The sequence below is a fragment of the Calliphora vicina genome, chromosome 4 (assembly GCF_958450345.1).
Source record: "Calliphora vicina chromosome 4, idCalVici1.1, whole genome shotgun sequence".
Classification (NCBI taxonomy): Eukaryota; Metazoa; Arthropoda; class Insecta; order Diptera; family Calliphoridae; genus Calliphora; species Calliphora vicina.
The window spans coordinates 95,583,480-95,607,878 of NC_088783.1; the positions used below are offsets into that span (position 1 = coordinate 95,583,480).

Consider the following 24,399-nt stretch of genomic DNA (forward strand, 5'->3'; position numbering starts at 1 on the left):
TATGTATGTATGTATGTATGTATGTATGTATGTATGTATGTATGTATGTATGTATGTATGTATGTATGTATGTATGTATGTATGTATGTATGTATGTATGTATGTATGTATGTATGTATGTATGTATGTATGTATGTATGTATGTATGTATGTATGTATGTATGTATGTATGTATGTATGTATGTATGTATGTATGTATGTATGTATGTATGTATGTATGTATGTATGTATGTATGTATGTATGTATGTATGTATGTATGTATGTATGTATGTATGTATGTATGTATGTATGTATGTATGTATGTATGTATGTATGTATGTATGTATGTATGTATGTATGTATGTATGTATGTATGTATGTATGTATGTATGTATGTATGTATGTATGTATGTATGTATGTATGTATGTATGTATGTATGTATGTATGTATGTATGTATGTATGTATGTATGTATGTATGTATGTATGTATGTATGTATGTATGTATGTATGTATGTATGTATGTATGTATGTATGTATGTATGTATGTATGTATGTATGTATGTATGTATGTATGTATGTATGTATGTATGTATGTATGTATGTATGTATGTATGTATGTATGTATGTATGTATGTATGTATGTATGTATGTATGTATGTATGTATGTATGTATGTATGTATGTATGTATGTATGTATGTATGTATGTATGTATGTATGTATGTATGTATGTATGTATGTATGTATGTATGTATGTATGTATGTATGTATGTATGTATGTATGTATGTATGTATGTATGTATGTATGTATGTATGTATGTATGTATGTATGTATGTATGTATGTATGTATGTATGTATGTATGTATGTATGTATGTATGTATGTATGTATGTATGTATGTATGTATGTATGTATGTATGTATGTATGTATGTATGTATGTATGTATGTATGTATGTATGTATGTATGTATGTATGTATGTATGTATGTATGTATGTATGTATGTATGTATGTATGTATGTATGTATGTATGTATGTATGTATGTATGTATGTATGTATGTATGTATGTATGTATGTATGTATGTATGTATGTATGTATGTATGTATGTATGTATGTATGTATGTATGTATGTATGTATGTATGTATGTATGTATGTATGTATGTATGTATGTATGTATGTATGTATGTATGTATGTATGTATGTATGTATGTATGTATGTATGTATGTATGTATGTATGTATGTATGTATGTATGTATGTATGTATGTATGTATGTATGTATGTATGTATGTATGTATGTATGTATGTATGTATGTATGTATGTATGTATGTATGTATGTATGTATGTATGTATGTATGTATGTATGTATGTATGTATGTATGTATGTATGTATGTATGTATGTATGTATGTATGTATGTATGTATGTATGTATGTATGTATGTATGTATGTATGTATGTATGTATGTATGTATGTATGTATGTATGTATGTATGTATGTATGTATGTATGTATGTATGTATGTATGTATGTATGTATGTATGTATGTATGTATGTATGTATGTATGTATGTATGTATGTATGTATGTATGTATGTATGTATGTATGTATGTATGTATGTATGTATGTATGTATGTATGTATGTATGTATGTATGTATGTATGTATGTATGTATGTATGTATGTATGTATGTATGTATGTATGTATGTATGTATGTGCATATGTATGTATGTATGTATGTATGTATGTATGTATGTATGTATGTATGTATGTATGTATGTATGTATGTATGTATGTATGTATGTATGTATGTATGTATGTATGTATGTATGTATGTATGTATGTATGTATGTATGTATGTATGTATGTATGTATGTATGTATGTATGTATGTATGTATGTATGTATGTATGTATGTATGTATGTATGTATGTATGTATGTATGTATGTATGTATGTATGTATGTATGTATGTATGTATGTATGTATGTATGTATGTATGTATGTATGTATGTATGTATGTATGTATGTATGTATGTATGTATGTATGTATGTATGTATGTATGTATGTATGTATGTATGTATGTATGTATGTATGTATGTATGTATGTATGTATGTATGTATGTATGTATGTATGTATGTATGTATGTATGTATGTATGTATGTATGTATGTATGTATGTATGTATGTATGTATGTATGTATGTATGTATGTATGTATGTATGTATGTATGTATGTATGTATGTATGTATGTATGTATGTATGTATGTATGTATGTATGTATGTATGTATGTATGTATGTATGTATGTATGTATGTATGTATGTATGTATGTATGTATGTATGTATGTATGTATGTATGTATGTATGTATGTATGTATGTATGTATGTATGTATGTATGTATGTATGTATGTATGTATGTATGTATGTATGTATGTATGTATGTATGTATGTATGTATGTATGTATGTATGTATGTATGTATGTATGTATGTATGTATGTATGTATGTATGTATGTATGTATGTATGTATGTATGTATGTATGTATGTATGTATGTATGTATGTATGTATGTATGTATGTATGTATGTATGTATGTATGTATGTATGTATGTATGTATGTATGTATGTATGTATGTATGTATGTATGTATGTATGTATGTATGTATGTATGTATGTATGTATGTATGTATGTATGTATGTATGTATGTATGTATGTATGTATGTATGTATGTATGTATGTATGTATGTATGTATGTATGTATGTATGTATGTATGTATGTATGTATGTATGTATGTATGTATGTATGTATGTATGTATGTATGTATGTATGTATGTATGTATGTATGTATGTATGTATGTATGTATGTATGTATGTATGTATGTATGTATGTATGTATGTATGTATGTATGTATGTATGTATGTATGTATGTATGTATGTATGTATGTATGTATGTATGTATGTATGTATGTATGTATGTATGTATGTATGTATGTATGTATGTATGTATGTATGTATGTATGTATGTATGTATGTATGTATGTATGTATGTATGTATGTATCGGCCCACAATAAATTTCAGTGAATTTATCAACTATAGGGAATTCAGCACACTAAGGGTATGTAAGATTCGGCACAGCCATATAGCTCTTACTTGTTTTTTTTATTAATTTTGACATTTTATTTTATTTGTGGTAGATTTTAAAATATAGAATAGAGTTTAAATTTTTGGTATTGAAAATAGAACAAAATTTAAATAAATTTCAAATTTAAAATTTTTTTATAGAACTCTGTCTGGTGAAAATTAAAAATGCACCAACACGTGTACATTTTTGTTAATAACACATGTTTAGAGTTAGGTATTTTTTCACTAACACATGTTTAGAGTTAGGTACTGCTGTCAAAGAGTCGGACTACTTGTTATACTTTGCTCCAAACTATCTGGTTTAGGGAAACCATATCTTAATTGTTGCACTTGAGCTAAATGCAACCCAAACCATTAGGGAACCCCCACCGAAAACTATCTGTGAATAATACATGGGATAATTTTTCAAAACTTAACAGATGTCTCTAAAACCATCTGTAGTGCGATTCACTAACTTTTAACGAACCGACAATCGTAATGTTTATCGACATAAATATTCGCTTGCAGTAACGATAGTGTGATTCAGTAATTTATTTTTAACGATTGTTTAAGATATGACATCTCTGTCTACAAAATATCAAAATAAGCGAAAAGCAGAAAACCATTATTTGTCGCACAATGAAATAATTAACCACTGGTGTAGTGAGTACAACGTTGGCTAACAGTCGGTAGGTTGTTGGTTCGACACGTGGCTGCGACTTACTTTTTTTTTTATTTGTTTTTTTTTTGTTTGTTAATACATAATTTTATAAATAACTCTAAATAAACACAAATTCAAATATTGTCGCTAACATAACGAAAGAAAAACTGCTTAAAGTAACAGCTGACTTCAACCGACAACGAATATCGTTAAAAATTTTACAGATTGGAAATTCGATAAATTTTCGTTATATTTATTTAAACGATACGATTATCGCACTACTGGACCGTTTAAATTGAATATTGTTTCGTCTGAATTTTTTTTTTCAGAACAAAAATTGTTCTATCATTAAAAGAAAAAAAATAAATTGACATATGATGTTAGTTTGTTGTTATATACTTTTTTATATGTATATGATTCACATTTTTATTAATTTAGTTTATATATTGTCCGACCTTGTCATGTTAGCGCTTCGTACAGTGTTTGATGCCATTCTTTAAACATTGCGAAAATTACCTTAACATTTCGCCATTTTGAAGATATTTCTATGAAATTTGTCACATACATTTGTTTCAGTACAGGTCGCAATTTTGAAGATATTTCGATCAAATTTGGGACATACATTTGTTTCAGCCTATTGAAATAGGTCCATTATTTCCCTAGCCATCATACAAATGTCCTCCCGAAAGTGGACTTTATCGGTCATAACTGTTTAATTTATATTTGTATCTACACAAATTTCGGTCCAAATAATACGGAAGTGATGTCACGTAATTTCATGGAGATTTGTGGAAGAATTGTGGTTCTTTGTGGGACTTTGGTCGACCAGAATTTTTATCTTTACCCTAATTTTCATAATCTGTTAAATAATTCTGCACCACAAAAAATCAACGACCTAATTTTTAAACAATTTTTCTTATCTCAAATTGATGTTCGAAATATCCTACAATCTAACCTTTTCAAGTTCAGACAAATCAGATTTACTATCACTGACCTTATCATTTTGAAGCGCTTTAAAATGAATATTTTTGATATTTCGTAAAGCATGTTTGTAAAGCATGTCAGTTATTATGTTTAATGTCAATTATGTTCATTTGTTGTTAATCTGATTCAAATGAGTGACGAGAAAAAAGTGCGTACTAAAATTATTAAATATTTTCAACAAAACCCAACTTGGTCCTACAAAAAGTTGGGCAAACAATCAAAGGTCTGCCGTCAAACTGATTCCATGCATGCATTCCATTCTGCCACGTGTCTAATAACACTGTGCAACAACCAAAATCGGAATGGAATGAAACCAAAAGCAAATGAAAGCTTACGTTTTTCATAACAAAACGCACAAGGCTTTTTTTAGTTCAGCGCTAGATTTGTTTGTACACGCATTTGAAGTTATTGATTTTGGATTATATATGTTGTATTAAATATGTTAAATATTTAATACAATACTATTTTTTCGTTTGCTCTCTTATTTAAATGTAAAATACATGTATAGAATCTCCTATACAAAATACCTTGTCTTAGCTATCAATTAACTCTTATAGCTTAGGAGATATTCGCATTTCAAAATTTAATTTTCAACATTTTTACATCCTACTCCAGTTTTTTGATAACAGCGGGTCCAAATATTTCCCGATTTTCACTATTTTCCTTTTATTAAACTAGAAACAAACGTGTATGCATTTGAATTTGATAAATATAAAAAAAGGTAATTTTTCGCTAGTTTTTTGGGATAAAAGTACTTTTATCCTTTTAATTTATCTAAAAAAATTCTTAGAAGATGTGTAACAAATGTATACTTTTTGAAAAGCTAACTTTACATCAAATATCATAAATAAAAAAAATTTAAAATTTTCTATACCGAAAATTTTCCATCCAAAATAAGCCTATTTTTTGTAATCAAACGAAGAAATAGTATTGTATTAAATATTTAACATACCGAGGTGTCCTACATTGGGAACCCGTGCCCGCGCTCTTGGTGGGCTCATGATGTCCTTCAAAACTTTAATTCGACAACACTTCCTCTTTTCGCATGTCAAATTTCATTAAAATCGGACCTCTTTATTTTTCTACACCACTATGAAGCGCCCTCTAGCGTAAGTTTTAGGTAAAAATAAATATCAAAAATGGATTCCCCGACCCCAAAAATATTAAGATGCCACAACTTTCCGGGATAATAAAAATAAATAGGCATTGTTTTATCAAATTTTTAATGATTTTTTCTTGTTAGCCAGCGTTCCAAAATCACTAACTTCAAATGCGTATAAAAAAATCTAGCGCTGAACTAAAAAAAGCCTTGAGGATTTTGTTATGGAAAAAGTAAGCTTTCATTTGCTTTTGGTTTCATTCCATTCCGATTCGAAAAGTTCGATTTTGTGTCCCAGTGTAATTATCAGGCATGTCAGACATTTCGTTCGGAATGGTTTCAATTCCATAGTTTTTATTCCGATCGATTTCATTTTAGGTTCTTCAGATTCCGTGTAATTTATTAATTCCAAAAATATTTAATAATTCAGTATTTCTGATTTTAATTTGATAGCGTTTTTTATATTAAAACAAAAGTGAAGTTTTTGGTACAGAAATTTATTAAAATTTTAAGAAAAACAAATAATTACAAATATCAATCCACTTTGAAAACTATAAGTGGTTTTCCACTTTCGATCGCAATGGAATTCTGTGACAGGCCTGTATATGAACTTAAGCCAGAATGATATTCATTTAATTATGAAATGAGCTTATAGGAAAAATAATACAATATAATTACTTGATTTCACCAACGCACTATGTGCCCATTTCCAATTTTTGTGGCAAAAATTCAAATGTTCAACATTCGCTTTTTGAAAAAAAATATTTTAAGGTTCAATTCCTAACACTTCGACGATATAAATGCCAAAAATTTGTGCCAATTGGGCACTCAGTTTATATATAAACAGCTATGAAAGTTTACATTTTTTAAATAGAGTTTTCAAGCTGAAAAAAGTAAAACAAATTGCATTAGGGAAAAAGTGATTTTTTTAAAAAATTGGTTATAACCAGGGAAACCAGAAATATGCTCTAAAAAAAGCGTTTTAGGCGCTTTAAATATGCAGTAAAAACTTTAAAATATGCTCTTAAAATTTAAAAAATATGCTCTTAAAAAAACAAACTTTTTCATAATTTTTAACCAAAAAAAATTTACTTAAATTTTCAAATAAAAATCGTTGTCTATTGAATCTGAAAACATTTTTGTACATAGAAAATGTTCTTTCGACATCAACTGATGTTACAGGAGCAAATTTAAAAGACAATATTTCTTTAACACTTAGAACGGTTAAGTTTGAATTAGAACTAAAATTTGATATTTAGATGGAGCTATTATTAGAATAGTGCTTATTTTATATTAAAACAAGTAAGAGAGCTATTCGGCTGTGCCGAATCTTATATACCCTTCACATAATTATACTTCAAAATAAAAAATTTAACTATTTTAGGTGAACAAAAATTTTTTTTCAGTTTTTTCATTTTTTGGATAAAATATTTTTTCGAATTGTTATTTTAAATTTTAAAAAAAAAATTCTTTTTTTTGGTGAAAAGCCATCTATTTTTCAATTTTTAATTTTAAACAAAGGAAGTAAAAACCTGTAACACAACAGCGAAAAATAACTAAGACAAAATTTGTTTTTGATAAACTCAAAATATGCTATTAAACAGTAAAATATGCTCTAAAAACGCAAAATATGACATAAATATGCTCTTAAAACAAATATATGCAAAAATATGTATTTAAGGGTAAAATATGCAAAAATATGCACTAAAATATCGATGCCAAAATTCTTAAATAGTTCTGAAACGTGTAAATATCTTATCCATGTGCTCATTAGACTCACCAGAAAAAACATGCATTTGCATATTTTGGTTTCCCTGGTTATAACTAAGATTTTACCAAAATGGATTACAATACCGCAGGTGTGTACTTAAAAAACAACTGAAAATATTTTACTAAATGTTTATATTATGTATAAAATTTCGTGGTTTTATTAGTAATGTTTTTTGTGAAGTTAAGAAAAAGTTGTTTGTCTTCTGTAGTATAGAACTTACTTTGCCTGCATTTGCCCAAGGAATGATACATATGTGGTTATTTGTGGGAAGGTCAGGCTTCATTCCATACTAAAATTTTTTGCAATTACTTGCACCGAAGCAAATAATTTTCTTTTTTCTAGAAACATACTCAAATTTTTTGTAACTACTTTTACCGAAGCATGAGAGCTTAATGTAGCAAGTTTTATAGCGATAGCGAATCTTAAAGACATATACAATTGCTTACCCAAAATTTACTTATAGCGGAGCCCCAAGAAAACGCCAAACAAACAAAGAAATGCTATTTGTAGATAAGGGTGGCCCTTAATAAACGAAAATTGGATTTTGGCCATTCTCACCCTCCAGTTTGGTGAACATTAATAAAAAAATCATCCTGAAAAAATTTTAGGTAAACCGGTTGGGGATAAGACGTGCCGCAAGCCCTCTGAAGTTTTGAGATGCATTTACAAGGGGAAAAATGCAGTTTTTCAGTTTTTGTAAAAAATTTGCAATTAAAAAATTACTTTTGTATTTTAATTTAAAAGAATCAACATGTGTACGTAATTGTCGTTCTAATGAGACATAAAAAACAGAAATTGATCAAAAAATTTTAAAGTTATTAAAAATTCGCCAGGCCATTAACGTGTGAAAAAATTATGAAAATATCTCTTATAGTTTTTCCGTACCTGCGATTTAAATTTTGAAATTTTCGAGAAAAACCAATTATTTGGCAATTTTTAGGCCAATGAGCTCTACTTCCTTACTCGATTCTTTTAAATTAAATTACAAAAGTAATTTTTTAATGGCAAAATTTTTACAAAAACTGAAAAAAAATGCATTTTTTCCCCTTGTAAATGCATCTCAAAACTTCAGAGGGCTTGCGGCACGTCTTAACCCCAACCGATTTACCTAAAATTTTTTCAGGATGATTTTTTACTAATGTTCACCAAACTGGGGGGTGAGAATGTTTATTGAGTTGTTTCAGTTGTTTCGTTGTTCATCTTTAGCAATAAAAATTAAAAAATAACATATACCAATAGCGAAATCTTTTACTTTATTTATAATTTTCAAAGCTGTATAAGGCAACACTTTTAATAACTTGTTACAAAATATCATAGCGTAAAATAATAAATTAATATTGACATTTTTAGATTTATACAATTGCGTAGAAGTTCATTTTGAGTCAGCTGATAGTGGATTTTTTCTGAAACACTCGCGACAGCCTCCGGTAACTCCTGATATATCAACAACACATTCTTCGCCGCTTCCTCCATTAAAATCGAGGACTTCATACGATTCTGTGTTATCTGTGGATCGATTTACCGTTGTACAAACAACACAAGCAGTATCTATTAGAGCAAGTTATGGTCCCTTTTCTACAAAACAAACAGTACCAGCTAGATATATTGTGCCGGATGTTATTGAAAATCAAAATGATTATTTAAATGTAAGTATATAATATTAATATTAATATTAGTGTTTAAGTTAGATTTGTTGTAAGCCCTCAATTTGGTAAATATTACATTAAATGAATTACACTATTGCTTCCCTTTTAAGTAACTTTGTTAGAAGCACTTTACTACACAGTGGTGCAGAATCAAAATGTTTTGTAAATAAATCTGGCATTTCTAAAGGACTGGTCCCATCGTAGCCAAGGAGTATTCAAGTTATTGAAATGGACCCTACAAATGTTCCAGGGGCGGCGTTGTGGTGGCTCAAAGTTTTAAACACGTGTCATTTTTTTGTTTCTCATCCGATTTCTTGGTCCGAGGTCTTGAAAAAATATTGCACTTTTTCATACTAAAAACAAGTAAGAAAGTATGGTCGGTCAAGCCCGGCCATATAATACCCTACACTAAGTAAAAGAGCAAAATAAAGCAAATAAAGTCCAATTTCGAGAGGACATTTGTATGGGGGCTAGGTGAAATAATGGACCGATATCAGCCAGTTTCAATAGGCTTCGTCCTTTGGCCGAAAAAATTATATGTACCAAATTTAATCGAAATATCTTCAAAATTGCGACCTGTACTCTGCGCACAAGGTTTACATAGACTAATATTTTTGGCGTTACAAACGTCTGCACAAACGCATAATACCCTCCCCACTATGGTGGTGTAGGGTATAATTACTATTTTATTCAACAACAAGACATTAAAAAGAGAGAAAAAACAACGTATTTTTTAATGATAATGTTTGATTTACATTTGATTTTAAAATATGTATGTATATACAACGAATCCTATGGTGTTCTATTTACATTTTGATTGAAAGATCGATGTTCAGGTAACCAATTAAAATAAAGAAATACTTTTTTTTCGATTGTTTTTCTGTGATATCATAATTTCGTTCATTGCAATGCTCTATGATATACAACATTTTTTTGTTGTTGTCTGGCACATAAACAAATAATGCTGATGGTGTTCCAACACGGGAACAGGCGACATATGGAGCAATAGTGATCCGTGGTAGCAAAACTTGTCCTTTGTACTTCCTTTAAGTAAGTCGGGTGCCATTACAAAGACGTGGTCCGATCAGACTATCAGTTGGAGATTGTGAGGCGGTAATCCTGGTAATTCTAGCGAGTTGGATAGTTGACGACATCATCTTGGGAAGTCATCATTCGACATATTCGACAGCAATTTAAATCTTCAAATTTAATTCGTCGACATCAATGTTTTTCGCAGCCAATATAGCACGTTAGCACAACCAATCATGATTTTTGTAATTTTGTGCAATGTTTGGAAACATCCTTAGGATGAGTACGGATTTTGATTCGGTGAACTGGCAGAAAGCGATGGGAAATTAAACGCAGCCGTTCGAAATGTCAATCGGAATTTTTCCGTTGCCAATGTCCAGCAATTGTTTGGAAAATACTTCTCCAGATTGATCGATCTGCAGCTTGAAACACATGTTCACAATCAATTTGAGTTTCTTGACGTGTTTCCACAAAACGGACGACTTCAAACATGCATTAAGTTCTTCGGTTTGCGTTGACCGATGTGCTCTATTAATATCAAAGCCTCGTTGAAAAATTTCATCGCCCAATTGCAAATACAATACAAAATACACAAAAAACTTTGTCTTATTATTTTTTTGTCGTTCTTCAGTGAATACACGCATGTGCAAAGCAACAACACTTTCGTATGCTTTGCTGGTAAACATTGACGACAGCGATCATCAATGTAGATATTGTTTTTGTTTATCGTATGATATTTTAAAAATGTGTGTTTTGAAAGTGAGTTTATTTTTTTCTTTTTTCTTTGTATGAATTGGTTTCAAAAAATATTGAATAAAAGTAGTTTTTCTTTAAATATATTGGTGTTTGCTCTTCCATAAGGAACTTGTGGGCACCCCTGATTTAGAGTTTAACATGTCCATTACAAGGAAGGAGCTGTATTTTTAATTTTTTAATGAAATTTATCCTTTAATTCCTTCCTCACATACAGAAAGACGGTGTGAAAATTTCAGGAAAATGGGTAAAAAAAATGTTTTTCTTAGATTGTTTATATTGATGTAATCTATAAACGTACAAAGTTTCATGTCGGTACGGCTTTTCAAAAGCGAGTTATGACTTTTTTCCGGATAGATTGAGCATTTGGACCACTGCTAACATAGCGCCCCATTTGAAGTTGATTGACTTCATCGTTGGAATTCTACGCACTAACTCAGCAAGTCACTGCCTCTGGTTACATATTTGCAGACGTATTTGATAAGTGGGTGTGGACAATTTTTCTTTCTGTTGCGAACATTTAAACAAAAAATTACCCAAATCCGTCCAGGCGTTCTGCGATTTTAGATATATGGAACAAAGTGGGTGTCGTCAATTATTGTTTAGTAAAAACTTAAATTGGATTACTACGACTATTTAACAAAAATTAGCAAAATTGGTGCAGCCGTTTTCCGATAAATCTTAAAAGGTGGGCGTAAAAGTAGGTGTGGTCAATTTTTCTTTCAGTAAAAACTTAAATTGATTATTACGAACATTAAAAAAAACATTTAGCCATATCGGAGCAGCCGTTTCCCAATTTTAGATAAATCGAAAAGAGTGTACGTAAAAGTAGGCATGATTAATTTTTCTTTCCGTAAAAACCTAAGTATGACGAACATTTGACAAAAAAATTGTCCAAATCGGTCCAGCCGTTCTCAACTGATGCAATTACCAACGAACGACATTTGATTTTTTATTTTACACAGAAAAAAGTTTCAACATAAATATTATGATTTGATTTCATTGATTTCAATTCATAACATTTATAAATAATTTCCTAAATATTAAGATTTTTTTATATTTTATGTTTTCATATTAAATCTAGAAAGCTTGAAAAATATAATATACATTTTCATTTATATTTTTATGTTGTTGACAAATGTTTGAAATTTTCTTGGAAGTTTTTTTTATTTATTTTTATGATTTTCAGCTACAAAATGATAAAATATTCGCGAAATTGATTAAATTTGTTTAAGGGGATGATATGCTTAATGTTTATGGATATTTTATTATTTTTATTGATATTTTTTAAGTTTCAGATATTGTTGATTCATCTTAAAATATTGGCCAATATATGGCTATTATGCGAATAGTTATAAACTAATTCATTAGATAATGCAATTATAATGCATTTTCGTCATGAACAATTTTATAATATTTATGAACATGTTCTTATTCTGAATGAAAAAGTTTGGGGAAAAAAGTCATGTTCGATTACAAAATTCATTCCAATTATGAATTTCTTTTTTCTGTGTATTTATATATTGAAATATACTTTCTAAATCTTATATATAAAAAGAAATTTACATTTTGATGTCACCACTAACTTTCAACCAAAATTTCAGGGTACGTAGGGTCTGTAGATGGTTTATGTGAAGTTTGCACTAAATCGGCATAGTGGTTCCGGAGATATGGCTGGACCGATTTTTATCAAATTTTCAGTGAATCTTCACATTTTTAATTTCATGATTTCAAGGTCAGTAATTGTGGCCAAACTTTTGCAAATAAAAAAAAATTTTAAAAAAAGTCCAAAAAAAAATTATCAAAAAATTATTTTTTTTTTTCATGATCGAACAATGCTAATTTTAATTTCGTTGTTTAACATCATTCTAAAAATTTTAATTCACAGTGGTGTACTCTGAAGCGAATGATTTGGTGTAACATGTCCGGTACATACCAAATTTTCATATGGTTCGATAAAACAAGTAGGCCGCTGTTAACAGCGTACTATAAAAGTGCTTTTATATTATCAACCGATGATAAACAAAATTTCTGAAAGTAAACATAAACGCGCCAAAATTATGCAACGGAACACGATTGACCATCAAAAAAGGTTCACCAAATTTATTTGAGGCAACAATCATCGGTGGCAGATTAAAATGCGAAGACGTAATGATTTCACGCATACCAAATATTTCCAACGACAAAGCATAAGGCCAATCGTTGACTATTGCTGGCTTACATTTGGAAAATTCATGTTTTGTATGTGGTTTGCTCCCGAGTAAATAAAAAAAAGAAACGTATATCCCCTGTCCTTAAGATGAATTCATAAATTTGTTTAAAGGCATATCATGCCACTGCTACAACTTTGTCAAATGACCACCTCAGTGTTTCGGGTGCGATGTCAGGTCGGGGAAGTCCGTGCTTTTTTTTGTCCGACAATGTATATTCAAATCGAGATGCAATATAAAATAGAATTATTGTAAGGGCCAGCAACGCGGACCGGGTTCAGCTATTTATATCTAAATTTTTATAACGGAATAGGAGCATAGCGTTTTTTGGATAAAATGTTTATCCTTTTGAATTTTAAAGGTAAATGACCCAAAATTTGGAAAAACAAAGCATAATGCTGGTTAATTTCCCTTTAAAATGAGGTATGTTCCATCCTGTCATCTATGTTAGTTTGTCCACAATTGTCGAAAATTGTTCCAAGGATCAACATTGAAAAATATTAATTTTCATAAAAATTTTAAAAATAGTCAGACGAAATTTTGGAAAAACAGCAATAATGGTCACAAATGCTGAGTGATTTACCTTTAAAATGAGGTATATCCCATCTTGTCATCTGTCTTAATTCGATCACATGTTGTTTTTAAAAAATACGCATTAAATAGTTTTTAAATATGAGTGAATGTAAGTATGGCAAATATGTCACAAAAAGCAAAACATATTTGTGAATATGTCCCAAATTTGCAAATATGTCACAACCTCTAAAAACGAATTTATAAATATGTAATGACGTAAGGCGTTACGACGAAACATATTTGGAAATATTGAATAACGTAAAGTTTTATGTCGAAACATATTTAACTCGGCATATTTATCTTCTCTCACTTATAAAAACATTAGGATAACGAATTAACTCGGAGTAAAAATAAAACACGTCCAATCTCTATCACAGTCGACATGACATAATATTTTTATAATATGTAAAAAAAAAACATTTTTGGAAATTTTTGGTGCATTGTAAAAGTATGAAATAAATCTTATGTTTTATATTTTCTCGTGTAAAGAGTGATTCAAATATATACACACTATTCCAGTTGTAACGACGTAATTAGTTACATATATATTTTCTTTATTTAATGATTGCATATAATGAATTTGTTTATTTGATTGTGAAGAATGAAGTTTATATTTTTACATTGTTATATATTCATGTATATAATTTCTTAATTATTTGTAATTCGTTAAAATATTTGAATATACATGAATACTATTACTATTATCATTGTAATAATTATTTATTAAATAACTATAAATATACAAAAGTGCTAAGTCCATTTTATTTTGTAAAAATTTCAAAATTATTATCTCAGTCAAATGGAATTGAGTATAAATATGTTACTAAATATTATATATTTTTATACTTGTTATAATTATTGGTTTATTTATTAAATTTCAACCAAAAAATGTAAATCAATTTTTTAATTAAATATTTGATAATTTTGAAATTTATTATCACCTCGATATTCTGATATGAAACAGAAAATGTTACAAATCCAAAAAAAGGAAGATCCAAACGCACTTCTTAGCTGTGATTATTTGTCATTATAAATCATACCAATTAATTAATAAAACTCCATTATCAGAATTCAAAAATATTTCAAATCATGGATTTTAGAAAGTTTTTTGTCTGTCCTGTAATATTTCTGAAAAGCTAACGAAATGATTGATAAATTAAAATTTTAAGAACAAAACACACTAATGAAGTCAAATTTATTGAAAGAAGGTATGTACATCGAATTCAATTTAACGTTTCTTAAAATCATCACTAAGTTTTTGATGAGATTTAGTCTAAGCTTATAGAATTATGCGGAATTTAATTTTTAATAGTTTCATTATATGCAATTTATTCTGAAAAAATGTTTAAGAAAACTCATCCTCTACTATTTAGAATCATTGTAATTCTTAAAAATATTAATCTGAAGAGGTTTGTATTGTAAATCAGCAGTTTAGGTTTCAAATCAGACCAATAATGTGTATACAATGAATATTAAAAATGCTTAAAAACATGAGATTTATTAATTTTAGTCCCAAATATTAAAAACCGGTTAACCAAGTGATAAAAACCGATAAACCGGTTAACCGAAAATCAACATTTTAAATTAACCGGTTCGCAAAAAACAGAGATTACGAAGAAAACCCGGTTAACCGGTTTATAAACACTATGTATGAGGCATTTGTTGTATGAGATGATTTCAATTCATTTGTAGTATTTATTGTGTGCAATACGAAAAAATAGACTATAAAAATACAACTGAAATTTATATTTACATATATAAAAATACGAAAGTACAATGGGTTTTTCAATGTTGTTTTGGAAAATTTTACAATATTTAGTAATATTATTACTTAAAAAGGTATACGTGGAATATAAGCCATAAAATGCCAATAATTTTCATGGAATTAAAAATGTAATGTTTTTCACATACATATTTTAAATATTACCTGACTTAGGTACAACCGCTCGAATATTATTAACGGGGCATTTAATAATTACATTGCTAAATAAAATAAAACTCCATGAACAAACCTATTGGCCTATTAGACGGTGTTTAATTAAAGCAAATTAAATTAAAGTATAACGGTCTAATTCATAATAACTTAAAACAGTTTTATAAGTCGTTAATAAGAAAAAAATCGAAAAACAGTATTCATAAACGTTTAATAGTGTTATAAGTCTGTTATAAACCATTCATAAATTTGAAATATTTATTATAGGTTCGACACTACTTTAAAACTACATTTTATCTGGAAAAAAGCGAATTTTAAAGGTAATTGTTTATAAATTTGCAATAATAGACGATACTATTGCAATTGCTAAACATAATTTTAACTCCGCCGGGGAATAAATCTCACTTTAATAATATATGATTTTGTTTCATATTCCTCCGACAGTGAGCTTCATGAGGTTCGCAAGTGAGTTTTATAGACATTTTTGTAATTTTCTATTAACCTGTAACGCCATGTAATAATAAAATGTGTAAACATTGTGGAAGAAGGTCCACAGAATCTAATATACCCACTCCGGAATTAAAATTATGTGTTTCCACATAGAAATTCATTAAATTTTGTTAAAATTTAACAAAATGTCAATAAAAATAAATTAATAAAACAAATTATAAAACAGTGATGTTTATTTTATCACAGAATATTCGTCATTCGCATACTTTTAATAATAATTGTAATAAAATATATAAAAACGTTTGTATATTAATACATTTTAGCCTAATATAAATTTACTGGAATCAAATATAGATTATTTTTTCTAAAAATTAGTTTTTATCATCAAAAATTTATTATTACTAAAAACAAACAATGAAAAAAAGAGAATTTACGAATATTTTATCCTAATGACAAGCAACACTAACAACGAAAAAGAAGAAATAACTGAGAAGCATTGCCAGATTAGACAAAAAACAGTACATTAGTTATTGTGCCTTTATCAAACGTTTATGAATAGAATACTTTTATTAAAGATTTATAAAGCTAAAGTGTTTGTTAACAAATTTGTGCTTTAAATCTACAATAAGATTTTATTATGAATTAGACCGTAAATCGTTAACGGTGTATTTACTACAGTGAAGAGGCATTCACGGAGTGAAGTTTATAACATATTTACCCCCATTTTCTCAATCTCTGGTTATTTTTTATCGTGACGATAAACTGAAAGTTCTCATACAAAAAAAATGTTAATTGGAGGTTTATCGTTACGAAAAACGATAACCAAATATTGAGAAAATGGGGGTTAATGATATTAAAGACAAGCGTGTTTAAATTTAATGAAGTGTCTCTGAATCTTTCGCGGCATAATTGCTACAAAAAATATAAATCTTCGAAAATGTTCCAATGGGACAAATTCAACTGCCCAACGATTTGAAGGAAAAGTGTAGGCCATTTATTAATGCTTTTATTGCGTAACTTCACAGAAAAAAGTTTTGACTTAAATAAAATGAATTGATTTCAATTCATAACATTTATAAATATGTACCTAGTATTATGATTTTTTTCCTATTTTTTGTTTTCAAATAAAAAAAGGCTTGAAAAAAATTATTTAAATTTTCATCTATATTTTTATGTTATTCAAAAATGTTTGAAATTTTTCTTGGAAAATATATAATTTTTTATGATTTTCAGCTGTACAATGAAAAAATATGGGCGAAATTTACTGCATTTTTACATTTTAATTATATTATTTACGTTTCAGACTTTTCGATAGATCTAGAAATATTGGCTAATATTGGGATATTATAGTTGAACTACATAAATCATTGGGTAATGCAATTTATTATAAAATAGCAACAAATTTGTGTAAAAACAGCAAAAATTTCCTTCATGTACAATTTTATAATATTTATGAACATGTTCTTATTCTGAATGAAAAAAAGTCATGTTCGATTAATAATATTTATTAAAAAATTCATTCCAATTATGAATTTCTTTTTTCTGTGTTACACTTTATTATTTATATTTTTTAAAAATTCTTAAATAATACTGTTCTAAATATTTAAAAAAAAATATAATGCTAAATAATAATAGTTCTCAGATTTTCACTGTTCAGCAGTTGTGTACAATTTCATTCTGCTTTGCAATTTTATTCTGCCTAACAATGCGACACTTGTTAACATCAATTCAACGCAACTCACACATAACAACAACATCAATAGATAACAGGCAAAGTAAATTAATAAAGTAGCGACAGTACTACAACAAATACAACATTTACAGAAACAACAGGTACTTTGTTTTTGTTAAAAGGTAAGTGAACTGTTAAAAGGGAAGTGCTTTTGGGTTTGTTGTATTATTCGCCACAACAATCACAAGTGAATTGACAGTTCAAACTGAATAAAACAAATAGTCACTTGAGCCAAGATAGCGTCGATTTTGGGAATTTAAAAAACCGGGAAGTCAAAATACCCAATTTATGGGAATTATGCAAATCGGGAAGTAAAAATACCCAATTATAAGTAATATTAATGCAAATGGAAATAAAAGCAAAAAACATAAAACCTAAGAAATACTAGAAAACTATAATTTAATTTACATACATATATATACATACATCTGGCAACACCGTGATGTCAAGCTGATTTTTTTTCGCGCAACAAAGTTTTCTCTAAAAATGAATTAAAATACTAAAAAAAAACCTAACAAAATCTTATTAATTTTAATCACAAAAACTTAAAAAAAATATTACCGTCGCAATTTTAATTATAACTATGTTCCAAAACAAAAAGTGTTTTAAAAAAATGCTAATTTTGTAACCTCAAAAACTTTATTAATGTGATTGTGGACATTATAACAAATAGCAGTCAGAAAAATAGTTTCTTCGAAATTTTTTACCAATCAACTTCAACACCTGAAAATACTAAATATTAACCAAAGTTTGCACACAAATAAAAATGTCTCCAAATGATACAGTTGCCTGTGGCCTTTCTTGTGGCAAAAATGTTACAAAATCAACTGGTGGTATATCGTGCGCTCGCTGTCTCAAATGGTTTCATATAGCCTGTGTTCAAGTTTCTACTGAACAATTAAACTTTTTACAAAAATCAAAAGGAAAATTTCTGTTCGAATGTGAAAAATGTACTGGATCCAGTTCTGAAGTATCTGATCTGAGAGATGAAGTTCGGAAATCGAATGACAGTATACATTTTAAACTTGATGCTTTGCTAACAAAAGTTGGAAATTACGATGAACAAATTAAAGAGCTAACAGATGATATCAAAAATTGCAACCAATTAATTAAATATGTTGATGACAACAACTGCATCAAGATAAAAGATCTTGAAGACAAAAACGAAATACTTCAAAGGCGATTCAACAGACCCGATATTATTATTAATGGTTTGCCACGAAAGGACATAAAGTTGTGCGATGTTGTTCTAAAAATTTTTAATTTTTTGGATGTGAACATTAGTTTTCATGATCTAAATGTTTGTACTTACATAAACAACAGAAAATGCGTTTTAGTTAAATTTAATTCGTTATTGAAAAGGGATGCAGTTATGCATAACTATTTTAAAAAAGGCAAAATTGTAGAAGCAGACATTCTCAAAAACAATGGTGTAAAGCGTATTTATCTTAATGACCATTTAACTGAAAAAGGAGGAAAATTGAACCGCTTATGTCGTGATCTAAGGAAAGATAATACTATTGCCAAATTTCGCCTATTAAATTCTGATTTACCTCGAGTAAAAATACATTTTAAGGATGCAACTGAGAAAATTTTTGAATATGAAGAATGTTTTAAACATTTTAACTTTGGGAAACGCCAGCAAGAAATTGAACAAGTAACGGCTTCGGACAATTCTCCAGTTAACAGTGAAGTCTCAACATCTCCTTAGTAACGAATCGGGATTAATTTCTTCTATTGAATATGATCATTCTTTCCCACATATCACTATTATAAAAAATATTAGATTATTTACATATTATCATTATTATCAACACTTAGATTATTTATATGGTGGTATACTTCTATAAAAAATATTAATTTATTTGTAATATATCCACATTTATTTATTTTGTATAAAGAAAAAGTGGATATAAATAAATACATATATCCCAAATTTATCTAGCCAGAATTATATATTTTTCGAAAAATTGCTTGTTTACTTTTAAATGTCATTCACAATTTAATAATTTCATAATTTTAATATCTGATGCTAGAGAAATTTAATGGCTTTCAAACAACTAATTTTGCAATTAGTGATTGAAATGTCTAGGGAATACTTTAATTGATCTCATATATTATAATAAATTTAACATATACCCCAAATTTACATATACCTCATATTTAAATATTAATTATATTTTAGTTCTATTTAAATACGAAGATGAGTTTCTCAGTGCTTTTTTAAATTATACTTAAATGGCCAACGTTAGCCATTTGTATTAATTTTTGTTTTGATTGAACAGCTGTTTTATACAAAACTATCGATACTTTTTTGATATTTAGTAGTGCTACCACACTTTTATCATATTTAAATAAGACAAATTATATAGCATTGAAAAACTCAAACTGTATTTGAATACTATAAAATTAAGTAAAAATTAGCTAAATACCAGTTTATCAATTGGTCTGTTCAATAACAGGGGATTATTGCGAACTATTACAAATTTTCACACAAAAATTTTAATTCGTATTGAAAAACTCAAAAATTTATAAACAATTTGTGATAATTCGTAATAGTTTTTTGTTATTGAACAGACCAAATATCTGCGGCTCTATTTTGTTACGTTTTATGTCAAAAAACTTTAATTTCGTACACAAACAATTTTAAAAAAATTGCGTTCAAATTTAAATTTAAAACAATTTTTAAGTAATAGAATTTATTAAGATTTTGTTATTTATAAAATTATTAAATATTTCTTTTTATATTATTTATTTTTTTGAGAGAACTTGTTGTTTCTTATGAAAATTAAATTTTTTTTTTTTTACTTTAGTTAATACCTCTATTATGTTTTCGACTAAAGTTTGTTTGATTGATTTGTACACTTTTGTTTTTTTGATATTGACGTGGTTTGTTGAGATTATCTGCTATGATGTCCCATAATAACAACATGGGACCCATTATCAGTGATGGCGCTACATTAGGACGAATTTTTGCTCATTGCGACAATCACATAAACATCGCTCATGTAAATTGTCAAAGTATTAATCCTAGATCACAGTATGTTAAGATGGATGAACTTAGAAGCTTATTAGTTGATTCTGACATACATGTAATGGGACTGTCAGAAACGTGGCTTAAAACAGATATGTCAGACGGATCTGTAAATGTACCAGGATATAGGTTATGCAGAAATGATCGACCTTACCCCACTAGGGGTGGTGGTGTTGGAATTTTAGTGGCGAATGGGATTAAGTACAGACAAGTTTTCTCATCTGACACTTACAATTTATGTGAGGCTATTTTGATCGAAACTAGCAGTCATGGTACAACTATTTTAATAGGTGTTATCTATCTACCGGATGGTGATCTTGATGTAATGGAAGATACTCTTGGTGAAATATTTACGCAGTACGAGAATATAGTAATAATGGGCGACTTTAACTGCAATTTGTTTGATCCAGTTAAAGCTTCTAATCTTAGGTCTGTTTGTAGGAGACTAGGACTGTCTTATCTGCACAATTCTTTGCCCACACACTGGGATATTTATCATAATACAACATCTTTGATTGATTTTTTTCTTGTTAGTGGTCAAGGTAATATTACCTTATCAGGTCAAGCGTCAGTTCCGTTTCTACAATCTCATCACGCCTTGATTTATATTTCTTTGCCCTTTATCACTTCTAGGTATGATAGATATATAGAGTACAGGAAATTTGATGATATCGATTTCAACATCATTAGATCTCATGTGGATCATTTTAATTTTTCCTCATTTTATGATAATAACTGCGTAAATTATAAACTGAATATTTTGAATTCACTTCTGTCTGAATTGTATGAATTTGTGCCCATTATTAGATTTAGAGTTAGGAGAAAAAGAGATCCTTGGATGAGAATGAGAGAAGTTATTGTAGCAAGGTATCACAGAAATCGTGCTTATAGTGTATTTAAAAATAGTGGAACGGAGGAAAATCGCAGAATTTATTGTCGTCTAAGAAATAAATTGAAGTCGTTAATACGAACGTTTAGAAGACGTCACTATATGAGACTGTTTGACGGTGCTGACAGTAGAAAGATGTGGAGAATTTTAAATAATGTGGGATGTAGTAAAAGCAATTCTTCGAACTTCTCGAACATTGACATTAACGAATTGAACCGGTCTTTTGTTGTAAATAATGGCAATGTGACCAATGAATTTGATTTTGAATCTTTGAGTGGACATATTGACGGATTTTCATTTAAACCTATATACACTGATGAACTACTTAGAGCCCTGTCGAAGGTTAATTCAAACAGCATAGGAACTGATGGGTTGCCAATTAAATTCATAAAATTAGTTTTACCATACATTTTAGATCCCGTTTTGCATTTATTTAATATGATAATTACCACCTCTACCTATCCTAATCAATGGAAACTCTCCCGCGTTGTTCCTGTCCCTAAAAAAGAATCTGCCAATGATTTTCGGCCAATAAGCATTTTGCCAGCTATTTCTAAGATAATGGAACACGTATTGAAGGCCCAGGTTATCGATTATATTTCTCAACAAAATCTTATTAGTGACGTTCAATATGCATATAAAACAGGACATAATACTACTGGCATGCTTTTAGGTATTACGGAAACTATAAGGGACAATTTAAACAGGAACAGTAATTGTGTTATGGTTTCACTAGACCTTTCAAAAGCATTTGACCGTTTGGATCATTCTGTTCTTATTCGAAAGCTAAGAGAAAAGTTTAAGTTCTCTGTGATGGCATGTAGACTGATAAATTCTTATTTAAAAGGAAGATCACAGTATGTTGGTGTACAAGGAATCCATTCGGATATTGTCGATATTACATGTGGAGTACCACAGGGATCTATTATTGGACCTATTTTGTTCCTTTTATATATGAATGATTGTGTTGATTGTTTTGATTTAGATTTAGTAAAGCCATTCATTTTTGCAGATGATATCCAGCTGTTGTTCGGTGCCTCCAGGGATTTTCCGGATGTTTTAGAGGCTATTATAAAATTTACGCTTGATAAACTGCTCGATTGGATGATGCAAAACTCATTTATGATAAATGCAGACAAAAGCAAGGCCATTATGTTTCGCACAGCTCGTCGAGATTATATATATCCCAAGATAGAAATTTGTAGCAAACACATAAACTTTGTTGATTCAATTAAGTGTCTTGGTGTGGTAATGGACCAGTTTCTCAATTTTGATGAACATATTGACTTTATTTCCTCTCGGTTAACTTTTGGACTCAGAAGGCTATACCACACTGGTTTATACTTGCCTACGAGAATAAGGTATACGTTAGCCCACGCTTTGCTAATGTCTCATCTAAACTACTGCATTGAGGTCTACTCTGGTACCAATTCGCACATCCTGGACAGAATCTTTCGTGTTGTGAAGAGAATTGTGCGGTTTGTTTATTGTATTGGATATCATGAACACATATCTCATGCTATTATCAAATTTCTATCTTGTTCTTTCAGACAGTATGTAAAATTACGAAATTTAATATATTTCTACAAGATTATCAAATATGGTATTCCAAACTATCTTCTTGGACGATTTATGTTTTCAAGATCTACTAGAAATCCACAACTTATTATACCACTTATAACATGTTCTGTTTTTGAACGATCGTTTCTTATAAGATCTGCAAGATACTGGAATATTTTACCAAATGATTTACGAGTGTTTTCTTTTTCATGTAGGTTATTTAGAAAACGTCTTCTTGACCTTTTTCCCAATATGGCCAATTAATAAATGTATAATTTTTAGCTCACTAAATATTTACGCAAATGGTGTGCCTCCACTGATAGGGAGTCTTGAAACAAATTTTATACGTCATATCAAAGAATCAAGGGTGTACATTTCAATTTCAATTCGAATAAATTTAATCTAACTTATTAATTTTTATTTAAGTTTTGTTTAACAAATACTTTTGGCTTATTTAAATTGTTTATTAAAAAATATATTGTTAAAATAATATTCATGTAATACAATGTTAAAATAATATTATGGAAATAGATGTAATACGTTTTTGGCCTTGAAGGCTTTTTGTATTACAAACAAATAAATGAAAAAAAAAAATGAAAAAATTTTAACATAAATTACTAGTTGGAATTTAGGTATAAGAAGGTTAATCAAAAATAGCCAAAAAAAATCGTTGCTGATTTATTACGGGAAACGTGGGAAGTGGCTCAGTACAAGCCATATATATTATGAAAGTAGACAGTTTTTGGAACATAATGAGCTAATCGTGCTAAAAATCGTATGATTGGTTCCTGAGAAAAATGGGTTCCTCCAAAATGGCCAAAAAAATCGTTGCTGATTTATTACGGGAAACGTGGGAAGTGGCTCGGTACAAGCCATATATATTATGAAAGTAGACAGTTTTTGGAACATAATGAGACAATCGTGCTAAACATCGTGTGAGTGGTTCCATAGAAAAATGGGTTCCTCCAAA

The 24,399-nt window shown here is 28.7% G+C and overlaps 1 protein-coding gene across 1 annotated transcript in view; it reads left to right on the plus strand.

The window, feature by feature from the left end:
* Positions 1-24,399, plus strand: part of dtn (transmembrane protein 132C dtn) — a 343,107-nt gene that overhangs the window by 6,257 nt on the left and 312,451 nt on the right. Inside the window, exon 2 of the mRNA XM_065510268.1 lies at positions 8,971-9,266. Coding sequence (XP_065366340.1) covers positions 8,971-9,266 — 296 coding nt within the window. The remainder of the gene's footprint in view (positions 1-8,970; positions 9,267-24,399) is intronic.